Consider the following 11,868-nt stretch of genomic DNA (forward strand, 5'->3'; position numbering starts at 1 on the left):
AGTGGAGCCCCTGTGTTGTATTTTGTTTAGTTTTATATTTGTGTTTTGTTTAATATTTGCTATCGGTCCTTCATTACGCTACTGAATTTCTGTAACTTTAAAAATGTACAATAAAGTTTTTTGAAAAAAGGAAAGAAAGAGGAGCCGTTTAAAGCAGTGCCCCCCAAATCCAGCTTCATTCCCGGACAGTGACTCAAATTTAACGGCTTAGTAGCTTTAGTCAATAGATTTGTGGATTATGTCGAGGCTAAACACTGAGACTTGTGTCTGGAAGATGGACAGGATAGTCTGCATTGTTAAATCCTTCTGTTCAAGTAATAATTCAGGTCAAACATGTTTATACAAGGGCCAAATAAACCACAATAAAGTGTTATCTCAATCAGAGGCTGCTAGTGAGTCATAAAGGTAATATAATTCAGCTTTCGTTAGCATCCAGCAGGATCTCCATACCTATGGATTATGAGGCAGGGCTCACTGAGCAGGTCTGAAACAGGAAAAACAAGGAGGGCGGTAAAAACCTGTTTTCATGCCAAATATTTCTTACTGAATAACAAAAAAAGCCATGCTTAAAGTACAAAGTATTAGTTGTGAGTTTCATATTGGTTTGTCGCTGCCTTGTTTGCAGAAACTGTTTATCACACCATCTATTTTTATATGTGTGATGGACTGTGTGAGTTCATTTTTGCATCGTATCCTTAAACTACAAAATATTAGCATAGGTGAAACTAATTTTATAGCTCAAAACTGACCATATTTCTGTAAATGTGTTATATTTCTCTGTTATGCTCAAAGGCTTGGATTGTAAAATACCAAACATTGGAGGAAAGTTGGTCTAATTTTTGTGATATTTGTTTCTAAAAACATAATTTGGAATACTTTCAGTTGATGACACTTGATGTTCTACATGAAAGATGAATCAATTTCCTCCAATAATTCAGTTTTATCCTCGATTTTTGGGTTGATTGTGTTTTTTAATTGATGAATTAGCATGTAATGATACAGAAAACACTTTCAGTACTTAGCCTGGTGTAATATAATTAGTGCTGTGAACTTTAACGTGTTAACGCACAAGATTAATTAGAAAAGAATTAACGCGCTTATATTTATTAATGCAAATAAAAACACGTCGCAGTGTCGGTCTACAGTCTTTCGCTTTAAACATTTAAACATTTCGGATGATAAAAATGAAGCAAAAATGTTCTCTTTTTGTTCATGAGATTGTGGGATTGTTCCTTTTTATTTGTTTGTTTTTTGTTGGTCTTACTCGAAAATAAAAAATTGAAGAAAAAAAAATATATAAAATGTACCTGATTAATTTTTTTTAAATCGATTGACAGCACTAATAAAAAATAAACCTTCTAACCTTTCATATTGTGATTATTCAGAGATAATAAGTAGTGAGCAAATACTGTCACAAAAAATAACAATAATTGCAATTAATGTTTTTCTAAGTTTGCAATTAATTGGTTAAATAATTTTAATTGATTTCTGCCCCTAAATTTAGTAGAACAATAAACAAGACATTCTTCTTAAATTTAGCACAATTTGACAATTTTAACATTAACTTGTGGTTTAGTTTTAAACTAGGAATTGTGACATTCCTACTGACTAGTGTAGTGAAGCTTTAGTTTTGTTTTAATGTTAGTTTTTTGTAGTGAAGCTTGTTATGATCTAAAGATGCAATCAGATTTTCTGTTTTCTTTTAATTTGAAGGTTCAGCAGTTTAACCTGGTGGTGTAGAAGTTGTTTTTTTTAGCCTGTTAAATATCTAAACGTAACTTGTATTTGTTTTATGTCGCACATCAGGAATGCATTTCAATAGATTTTGATCAAACTGATAGTAATCTTTGTGTATAGAAGTTGTTCCTTCGAACCCTTAAACTAAAATGTATATTTCTATAAAAGTATAATATCCATCTCTCGCAGGTGCCGTCCTTCTCAGCGCTGCGATGTCTGCAAAAGCCATATCGGAACAGACGGGGAAGGAGTTCCTGTACAAGCACATCAGCCCCTCGGCAGCCGTGCAGAACCGCTTCCACTATGCGACCGTCACTGCTGAGACGGACTGGGACCGCCTCACTCAGGAGAACCAATGGCTGCTGACCAAAGTAAGACCGTCTCACAAGTTTAGAATAACCTTGACAGCCCCCCCCTGATAAATCACACGGCTTAATAACTCGGCGTGCGCGGCGTTCAGGTCATTCTGTTGGAACGGAAACTCAGCTGTGCAACCTTACATAAAATCTTTTTAAGTGTTTCTTAATCCTGAATGCTACAACAGATTATTAAAAGAAAAAATACATAAACTAATAAATATATGTTTTTAAGAAATTATGAGGGAAAAAGTCAACATTTTATGAGATTTAAGTTGTAAAGTTATGCTTTAAAAATACAAAGAAAAAATCTTGCATTTTTGCAAATAAACAGTTTTTTTTTTTTGTTTTAGAATGTTTTAACGAAAACAAACCAACATAACATGTTTCATTTAGGTTGAAGTTGAAGGACATCACACTGTTCACGAATCATGACAAATCTGCTTTACTTTTTTTGTAAATGTAGCTTTATGTTTATGAAATTAGTTTTATTTTTGAAAAAAACTGACATTATTTCCTTGCAAAATGACTTTTTGAATCATGAGTTTATGAGTTTATCCTTATTAAATGATCACTTCTTTTCTCATCATTTTATGTCTTCAAATTTATGTATTTTTGAATTTTCATCATTTTAAAACTTTATTCTTGTAAAATGTTTTCTTTTTTTCTTTATAATTTGATTCTCAGTCTATTAAATTTCTGACTTTTTTTATAATTTTAAAGCTTGTTCTTGTTAAATTTTTACTCCTTTCCTCATAATTTTTATGACTTTATTCTTGTAAAATGTTGACTTTTTTTCTTCATGATTTAATTAGTTTAGTCTTGTAAATTGGACTTTTTAAAAATAATTTTAAAACTGTATTAATTAAAATGTTTACTGTTTGCCCTCATCATTTTTACAGCTTTAGTCTTGCAAAATGGTGACTTTTTTCACACAATTTAATGACCAGTCTTGTAAAATGATTTTCTTTATAATATTACAACTTTAGTCTTGTAAAATGTTTACTCTTTTTTTCTTTTATAATGTAATGACTTTAGTCTCTTTTTTTCAAATTTTACAACTTTACTCTTGTAAAATTTAGATTTTTTTTCTCATAATTTTATGGCTTCAGTCTAGTAAACTTTTTACTTTCGAAATTTTACGATTTCATTCTCAGAAAATGTTGACTTTTTCTCAGAATTTTTTTTAATTCAACCTTGTATAATTCTGACTTTTAATTGTTTTCCATATTTTTTTTAGTAAAATTTTAATTTTTTTAAATAATTTTTTACTTCAGTCAAATTTTGACATTTTCCCCATAATTCTACGACTTTAGTTTAATAATTTCAGAACTTTATTCTTATATATTTATTTTTATTTTATGGTGTTACTCTGTGGTAGAATTCCGATTTTTGAGTCTAAAGTTCTGTTTTAATTTGTCTCCTTCAGCGGCTGGTGGTGAAGCCAGATCAGCTGATCAAGCGGCGTGGGAAGCTCGGACTTGTTGGCATCAACCTGGACCTGCAGGGGGTCAAAGACTGGGTCAAAACTCACATGATGAAAGACACCACAGTGAGTCGAAACGAAATCAGACCCATTTATTAGTATTATCTGGGAGTCGTGCTGGGAGTGAGCTGTGGAGATAAAAAGGCAAAGTCTAGTCCTGCTGGCGTTCCGTGAGAAGTGGGTTAGACCAACAGAAGGTCGTTTGATCCATCGCACAGCTGCACAAAGACAAAAAAATACACTATTAAAGTTTTAGATTAAAGAAGAAAGAGAGAACGTTCAGTGGATGCTCTTTCTTTACGTTTTTATTCAAAACGTAGCACTTTTTAAATACCTAACTAACCCCAAAGTTATTTTTGAGATATAAAATAGACTCAATTGTTACATAAAACATGAGTCCAAATTTAACTGAAAAAATGAAACCTGGCACCTCGTGTGACATGAATGGAGTGAAGTCTCCACCAGCTCATGTCGTCCGGAGCCGCCGGCTCATGTTTAGATCCGCCGGGTCAGAGGGGGAGTTATTCTGGTCCTCAGTAAATACTGCACTTGAGGAGCAGAACTTTGTACAGACATAGTTTCTGCACCTTTACCGAATTAGAAGTTCACATCACAATCTAAGCAGTGGCTCAGCTCGCATACTAAATATGTTTACCTGCACATATTTTGAAGGGTAACCTCTAAATCAACTTTTTTTGGCTGTTGACTTCTATAAATGCAGCTTTAAACGTGCTGTCTGTTGGTCATTGTGACAAATTAAAATAAGTTCTTGAAAATATAGTCAAAAACTACCAGTGTGCTGCCCCCTATAGGTGGAATTGAGGCATTACAGTTGAATTTTGTGATTGGTTAAACCATGGAAGTTTCAGAAGTGTCACGTCATGATCTGCAGCTCCAGTAATGATTACAGTCCTGCCCCAAGCCCCGCCCCTCCGACTGGATTCTCAAATTTCGGCTGTGGGTGGAGTCAGCCTCCAACTTCCCTGTTTGGTTACCCTTTAAGTAAAAAACATAAAAGCCTGGATCAGATCGTTTGTTTTTTGTAAAAACAATTTATTTTGTTTGAAGAAATTATGTTTTTTTTTAATTTATATGAACACATTAAAAGTTTACAAATATAAAAAGTAGTTTGCTACCAAAATAAAAGGTGAAATTAACCACTTTGTTGTCTTCACCAGGTGGGAAGGGCCAAAGGTGTCCTGAAGAACTTTCTCATTGAGCCCTTTGTGCCACATAAGCAGGTAATTTGGTATCCTACTACTAGTATAAACATAAGGACATATTCAAATTTAAATTGTTGCTTTTAGCAATCTTTGGTCCTTGTTTACGCTGAATGTCACACCCACGTTTGGTTTGCAGGAGGAGGAGTTTTACGTGTGCATCTACGCCGTGCGTGAGGGCGACGTGGTGCTTTTCCACCACGAGGGCGGGGTGGAAGTGGGCGACGTGGACGCCAAAGCGCTGAAGCTAACGGTTGCAGTGAACGACAAGATCAGTGAGGAGCAAGTCAAAGAGCAGCTCCTGTCCCATGTCCCTGAAGACAAGAAGGGGTACGAATTTATACAAAAGACATCAATATTACAGGACGTTTTTTTATTATTTTATTTCTGCACATTTTTATAAGTATATACAGTATTAGGTGTCCTCCAATTTTACTTTTTCCACTAGAAACAACGAGAATTAATATTGGTATTCTTAAAACCATTTCACTTTGTAGGTTGATATTTTTCAGTGTAGCATTAAATCCAGGCCTCTAATCAANNAAAATATATATATATATATATATATATATATAAATAACTGGAAATAAAGTGAGGCATAAATGGGATTAAAACCACATTTTCCCCCTTTTTTTAAATGTTTTTCTGTAAAGAATTCTTGTAAATTTTGCATATTTTTGTCCAAACAGGCTCCTGTACTTAGGCTAAATACATATCCTGAGATGCTTTATAAATTCCCAGATTAAAAAAAAAAAACATTAGAGATTATCCATCTTATTTCTTTTTATTTTAATGCTTCAAAACTGTATTTAGTTTGAATGAATGCTGTTTTTTTTCTTTTATTTTTGAGTGTTCAGAAAATACTTTTAGTCTTTATCCACTGAGTTAATTATTGGTTTTCTTCCTTTTTTAAGTGTGTTGGCCAGTTTTATTGTTGGACTCTTCAATTTGTATGAAGACCTTTACTTCACCTACCTTGAGATCAACCCGCTCGGTAATTATCTTCTTTATTGCCAGCTCATTCTGAGTCACAGAAGTAAAAATATAAATAGAAATAAAAGCTTTACATTTATTTACTTGGTAAATATAATTGGTATTAGTTATGTTTTTTTGTTTCCATCTCCATTCTAACCAGTCGTCACTTCGGATGGAGTGTACGTCCTCGACATGGCAGCAAAAATCGACGCCACTGCAGATTTCATTTGCAAGTCTAAGTGGGGGGATGTGGAGTTTCCTCCTCCGTTTGGCAGAGAGGCATACCCAGAGGTGAGATTTCAGTCTCCAACGTTATTACAAATGTCTTCATTATGTGCCTTACAGTACTTAGTATAACTCCAACAAATTTTTTTTCTATTGTAAAATTGTTCTCAGTGATGTTTTAATTATGATTATGACGTTTTTTTGGCCAAAATCGAAAACCCTTGGTCGTTTTTTTTAAGACATATTTTATGTACAGCAGTTGCTCATCAAAAATACGATTCTGGTTTGTGGGCGGGGCTGTTAACACAGAGCAACCCCGCCCCCTACCCCGTCACTGAAAACTTTGTTTGCGCACTCACGCGAGCTAACATTAGCGGGGCAAAAATAGCCTAATTTGAATTGAGAAATATTCGGAAATGCCGTTTTGATCGTACATTCTTTTATATCGGTCCACCGGTATCCTAAAATCAAAAAGCCTTTCTTGTAGGGCCGCCACGATTAATTGACTAAACGACTATTAAAATAGTCGATGACTAATTTAATAGTCGATTAGTCGTTACTTTATCTTATATGGAGTTGGAGTGAAGTAAAGTTATAATAGCATTCTGTTAGCTTTTTGGACTGTTTTGGCATTTATTAAGGTTTTTTGGGCTATTTTGGGGTTTAGCTAATATTTCAGCTACATGCTAACTATTATAGCAGCATTTTCAGCTATTAGCTTCAGCGATTTCAGCCATCAATTTCAACATCTTCAACTATCAGCACTACCATCTTCAGCGACCAAATTCAGCTTACAAAATTCGCAGTTGCATTATCACAGGTAATAATAAATATCTAGTTTTTAGTTAGTTTAAAGCTAATGATGGTTAAGATGTGTGTTTTACATCCAGTTTGCTCATGAGCTGATTAGTCGACTAATCCGAAAAAATAATCGATGATTAGTCGACTATTAAAATAATCGTGGAAGGGACCACTACTTTCTTGTTTTGTATAAGACTTATTTTATCCACAGCGGCTCATTAGAAATACAATTCTCTCTTTTTCCGCGCAAGCTCATAGCCTTAAGGGGCGCAAAAATAAAAAGAGCCATATTGGATCAATCCAATCATAGTTTTTTTTTTTTTTTTTTAACTTTATTTAACTGGGGAAGCCATTAAGAACAAGTTCTTTTTTACAATAACGACCTGGGCAAGTTTTGAGCTGCAGTTCTCTACAGCATAAGTAGAGAAAGTACGATTTCTCGCACATCTAAGTGCGAGCAGGCCATGGTGCGCGGCGGGGGAGGGGAGACTTTGTCACGCCCATTTCAGCGTCATTAGTCTGAGCCTATTCAAGCATCCAGTTTTCTGATCCATCCAGTATTAAGAAATACTCAGAAACGCAGTTTTAATTATAAATTCTTTTATATATTTCGTCTAATATGAAGAAAAGGTTCCAAGAACATGTTAAAAACACAAAAAAGACGATTTTCATTGAAGTGGGTCTTGTGGCTTTTGGCCAAATTCTTTCCCCACTCCTACATTTAGCCTTCCAATCATTGAACTGTTGAAAAATAGTGTCTTCAAATCCGCCCGACACCACCCCTCGATGACATCATCAATAGTCGCCAGTCATCTGCGTAAGCACGTAGATGCCAGTGCTCAGAAAATACATAAGATCAGTTTTATAACTTAAAAAGTAATGCTAAAACAAAAAGTCATTACAAAAGTTTACGTTTAAATGTAAACTACTGTGCTTCAGAGCGCACCCACGTAAAGAATTGTTCTTCTCCGCGGCGCAATACGGATCACCCTGCGGGGGAGGGGTATATTGTCAAGTCTCTACGCGTTACCCTTTTAAATTTTTTTAAGAATTATATTTTATTATATATTATTACACTAGTTCACCTTTCAGCAAATTTTTCACACGTGTGTGTGTGGTATATTTATTATATTTATTGTCACGTTTCCTGGTCGTTAGGAAGCTTACATAGCAGATCTGGATGCAAAAAGCGGAGCCAGTCTGAAGCTCACCCTGCTGAATCCACAAGGCCGGATCTGGACCATGGTGGCCGGAGGCGGAGCATCCGTGGTTTACAGGTGAATTGTTCTCACGTGACTCAAAGGAAACTTACTACACCCTGTTATATTACTAACGAATGACTGCTTCCTTATGACTTGATCATTTTACGGCGTGCTATGATTCAGTGGCTGATTTTGAAAAAGAAAATGAAGGAAACTATAAATGTTTTCCAGTTATGTTAAAAAAATGGTTTGACTTTTGATCCCCTCTCCTCATCAGTGACACCATCTGTGATCTGGGTGGGGTGGATGAGCTGGCCAATTATGGAGAGTACTCTGGAGCTCCCAGTGAACAGCAGACGTATGACTACGCAAAAACCATCCTCTCTCTCATGACTCGGGAAAAACACCCTCAAGGTATCTTAAAAACACAACTTTTGTGCCTTTTTTTTGTTCTAGTCTCTAATTATTTATTTCCTTCTATAGGTAAAGTGTTGATCATTGGAGGGAGTATTGCAAACTTCACAAATGTTGCAGCTACTTTTAAGGTGATTTTTTTTTTTTATGTTCTAACATAAATGTTACTGCTTAATCTCTTGGATTAAATAATATATTGTGAAATGTTCTTAATTTGTAGATTAAAAAAACTATTTTTTTTTAGCTTTTAAACAACTCAAAGGTTCTTCAACTTTTTCTATTTTCTTAAATTAACATTGTTCTTTATTGAGCTTCTATAAGGATCTAACATGCATATTTTTTCCATATTTTCTGCAGTATTAAAAAAAAGGATACATTTGGGGAAAAAAATTTGAGATTTTTAATCATTTTGCACATGTATTCTCTTTTTAGGGCATTGTCAGGGCCATTAAAGATTATCAGGAGCCTCTAAAGGAGCATGAGGTGAAAATATTTGTGCGACGTGGTGGACCCAACTACCAGGAGGGCCTGAGAGTAATGGGGGAAATAGGTGAGTTGCTCATGAGACAAAAAAATTCAAATTTTCCGATTAAAAACATTGAAAAAATATAAATATTTTAATCGATTTAACACATATTTCTTCCATAAAGGGAAGACGACGGGCATTCCGATCCACGTGTTTGGAACCGAGACCCACATGACCGCCATTGTCGGGATGGCTCTGGGACACAGACCCATCCCCAACCTGCCTCCTATGGCGGCTCATACCGCTAACTTCCTGCTCAACGCTAGCAACAACACCGTGGTATTCCTCTTCTTTTCATTTCAGCAAAAGTTGCAAAATAAGGCAATCATTTTAGAGGGCTTAAGAACTAAATTTAAATGTATTTTTAAAAAATATATTTTTTCGATATGCAAATGATAGTAGTGAAAAGAAACAACAAAAACAAAATAATTAAAGCTGCAAGCAGCATTGCTCTCCCCACCCCCTTCTTTCCCGCCCTCATTGGCTGAGTGGCTGTTACTTGCAAGTTACCCTCCCCCCTCTGCCAGACGCCCCAGTCAGTTGCATTTGAAGAATTTATTTAAAAAAAAAAACACACTTTTTTCAAAATGGCAGCTTTTGTGTTGTTTTTTATCCATAGCAACCATTTAATTTTTTTGTCACCTGGTGGTGACGAACAGGTCTATATTTTTTGGGGGAGAATCTGCAAAAGTAAATATTTGAATTTCCTTAGCAACCGAGGTTTTTTTGTTAACCACGCCTACATTTTTGATATGTTCATATTGTATGTCATATCATTTCGTTCAGCTTGATTGAACGATTCATGTGTTAAATTTTCACAATATTCTAGTAAAAAATGTGCGAGCAACAAGGGAAATGCCACTTTTGCGGGTTTGCCATGATAACATCTTTTAATTTCAACAAACTCTTCTAAACGTCAACAAAATTTCGGTTGTGGTTATAGACTTAATCTGGTGGTGTTTGTGTAAAATTTTCATTTTCAAAGTTTTTCTTTCACCATATTCTGTGAAAATGTGAAAATTTTGCCACAACATGGCCGCCAAGCAGTTGACCCTGTGGCCATCCCATAATAACTTTAATTATTTTGGGATTATTTTTACACAAGTGTTTTAGTTTTCTTACTTGACTTTGAACTTTTTTTTTTCTTTTTAAGAGATTTAGTCCCCATTTATCTATTTTTTTGTTTTTTCCCGCTGTGATGTCATCACTATTTGGGGGGAGGGGTCTTTCACCATGCCTAAAAATTATTTTTAGCTTGTACTAAAAGAGTGCAAATTTTTGAGTATGCAGTGTGGGGGAATTTTTCTCTCAATTGTGCAGTAAGACAGAAAAATAGTGAAAACAACATTGTCCTTTCAGTCCAGGACCAAAGGGGGACATAATAATAGTTTCTGATGAAGCAGTTTAGCCATGTTTGAAAGAAGCCAAGCTTATTTAAGCTCAAATTATGTGGCTTTCTGTGAGTTTATTGAACTTTTTTCTTTTATAGAATCCTTATTTGCTAAGATAACAAAAGTTTGACCTCCTGTGCACACTGTGGGCAGTTTCAATATTTGTTTTATATTGAACTGAGAAGTGTCGCAATTGAAGAGTGTTTGTTTTCTCCCTCATTTGTGTGACATGAATTAAGCAACGTTGAGCTTTGTAACTGGCTGGTGGTGGGCTTTTGTGGTGTGTTTTATGACCTCATTTTGCCACGATGAGTCAACTAATCGACGAATTGACTGTTAAAATAGTCAATGACTAATTTAATAGTCGATTAGTCATTACGTTATATTATATGGAGTCAGAGAGTAGTGAAGTTAAAAGTTACGATGGCATTGTTCTAGCATTTTTGACTATTTTGGCATTTATTGCAGTTTTTCAGGCTATTTTGGAGTTTAGCTAATATTGCAGCAATATGCTAGCTCTTTTGGGTACCTTACGCTTTTTTTCAGGCTGTTTAGGAGGTTTTTTTAGGCTAATTTGGCATTTAACTAATGTTTTAGCTCGCTATAAGCTTCTACGTTTTCAGATATTAGCCTCAGTGTTTTCAGCTGTTAGCTTCAAAGTTATTGGCTATCAATTTCAGCGTTTTTAGCTATCAATTTCAGTGTTTTTAGCCATCAATTTCAGCATTTTTTAGCTATCAATTTCAGCGTTATTAGCTATCAGCTTCAGCATTTTTAGCTATCAATTTCAGCGTTATTAGCTATCAGCTTCAGAGTTCTTAGCTATTAATTTCAGCATTATTAGCTATCAACGTCAGCGTTTTTTAGCTATCAATTTCAGCGTTATTAGCCATCAGCTTCAGAGTTCTTAGCTATTAATTTCAGCATTATTAGCTATCAACGTCAGTGTTTTTTAGCTATTAATTTCAGCATTATTAGCTATCAACGTCAGCGTTTTTTAGCTATCAATTTCAGCATTTTTAGCTATCAGCTTTGGCGTTATTAGCTATCAGATTTGGCGTTATTAGCTATCAGCTTTGGCGTTTTTAGCCATCAGCTTCAGAGTTCTTAGCTATTAATTTCAGCATTATTAGCTATCAACGTCAGCGTTTTTTAGCTATCAATTTCAGCGTTATTAGCCATCAGCTTCAGAGTTCTTAGCTATTAATTTCAGCATTATTAGCTATCAACGTCAGTGTTTTTTAGCTATCAATTTCAGCATTATTAGCCATTAGCTTCAGAGTTCTTAGTTATTAATTTCAGCATTATTAGCTATCAACGTCAGCGTTTTTTAGCTATCAATTTCAGCATTATTAGCCATTAGCTTCAGAGTTCTTGGTTATTAATTTCAGCATTATTAGCTATCAACGTCAGCGTTTTTTAGCTATCAATTTCAGCGTTATTAGCTATCAGCTTTGGCGTTATTAGCTATCTGCTTTGGCGTTATTAGCTATCTGCTTTGGCGTTATTAGCTATCAGCTTTGGCGTTATTAGCT

At 34.9% G+C, this 11,868-nt stretch overlaps 1 protein-coding gene across 3 annotated transcripts in view; it reads left to right on the plus strand.

Moving 5' to 3' along the window:
- The window catches only part of LOC112153948 (ATP-citrate synthase), a 27,570-nt gene that overhangs the window by 726 nt on the left and 14,976 nt on the right, over nt 1-11,868 (plus strand). For all 3 annotated transcript variants that reach the window (XM_024284430.2, XM_024284431.2, XM_024284432.2), the window contains exons 2-12: nt 1,927-2,108; nt 3,523-3,645; nt 4,758-4,820; nt 4,939-5,129; nt 5,714-5,793; nt 5,935-6,065; nt 7,959-8,077; nt 8,280-8,416; nt 8,486-8,547; nt 8,849-8,966; nt 9,067-9,221. In XM_024284430.2, coding sequence (XP_024140198.1) covers nt 1,950-2,108; nt 3,523-3,645; nt 4,758-4,820; nt 4,939-5,129; nt 5,714-5,793; nt 5,935-6,065; nt 7,959-8,077; nt 8,280-8,416; nt 8,486-8,547; nt 8,849-8,966; nt 9,067-9,221 — 1,338 coding nt within the window. In that variant the 5' untranslated portion in view covers nt 1,927-1,949. The remainder of the gene's footprint in view (nt 1-1,926; nt 2,109-3,522; nt 3,646-4,757; nt 4,821-4,938; nt 5,130-5,713; nt 5,794-5,934; nt 6,066-7,958; nt 8,078-8,279; nt 8,417-8,485; nt 8,548-8,848; nt 8,967-9,066; nt 9,222-11,868) is intronic.

The sequence above is a fragment of the Oryzias melastigma genome, linkage group LG19 (genome assembly GCF_002922805.2).
Source record: "Oryzias melastigma strain HK-1 linkage group LG19, ASM292280v2, whole genome shotgun sequence".
NCBI classification, from domain to species: Eukaryota; Metazoa; Chordata; class Actinopteri; order Beloniformes; family Adrianichthyidae; genus Oryzias; species Oryzias melastigma.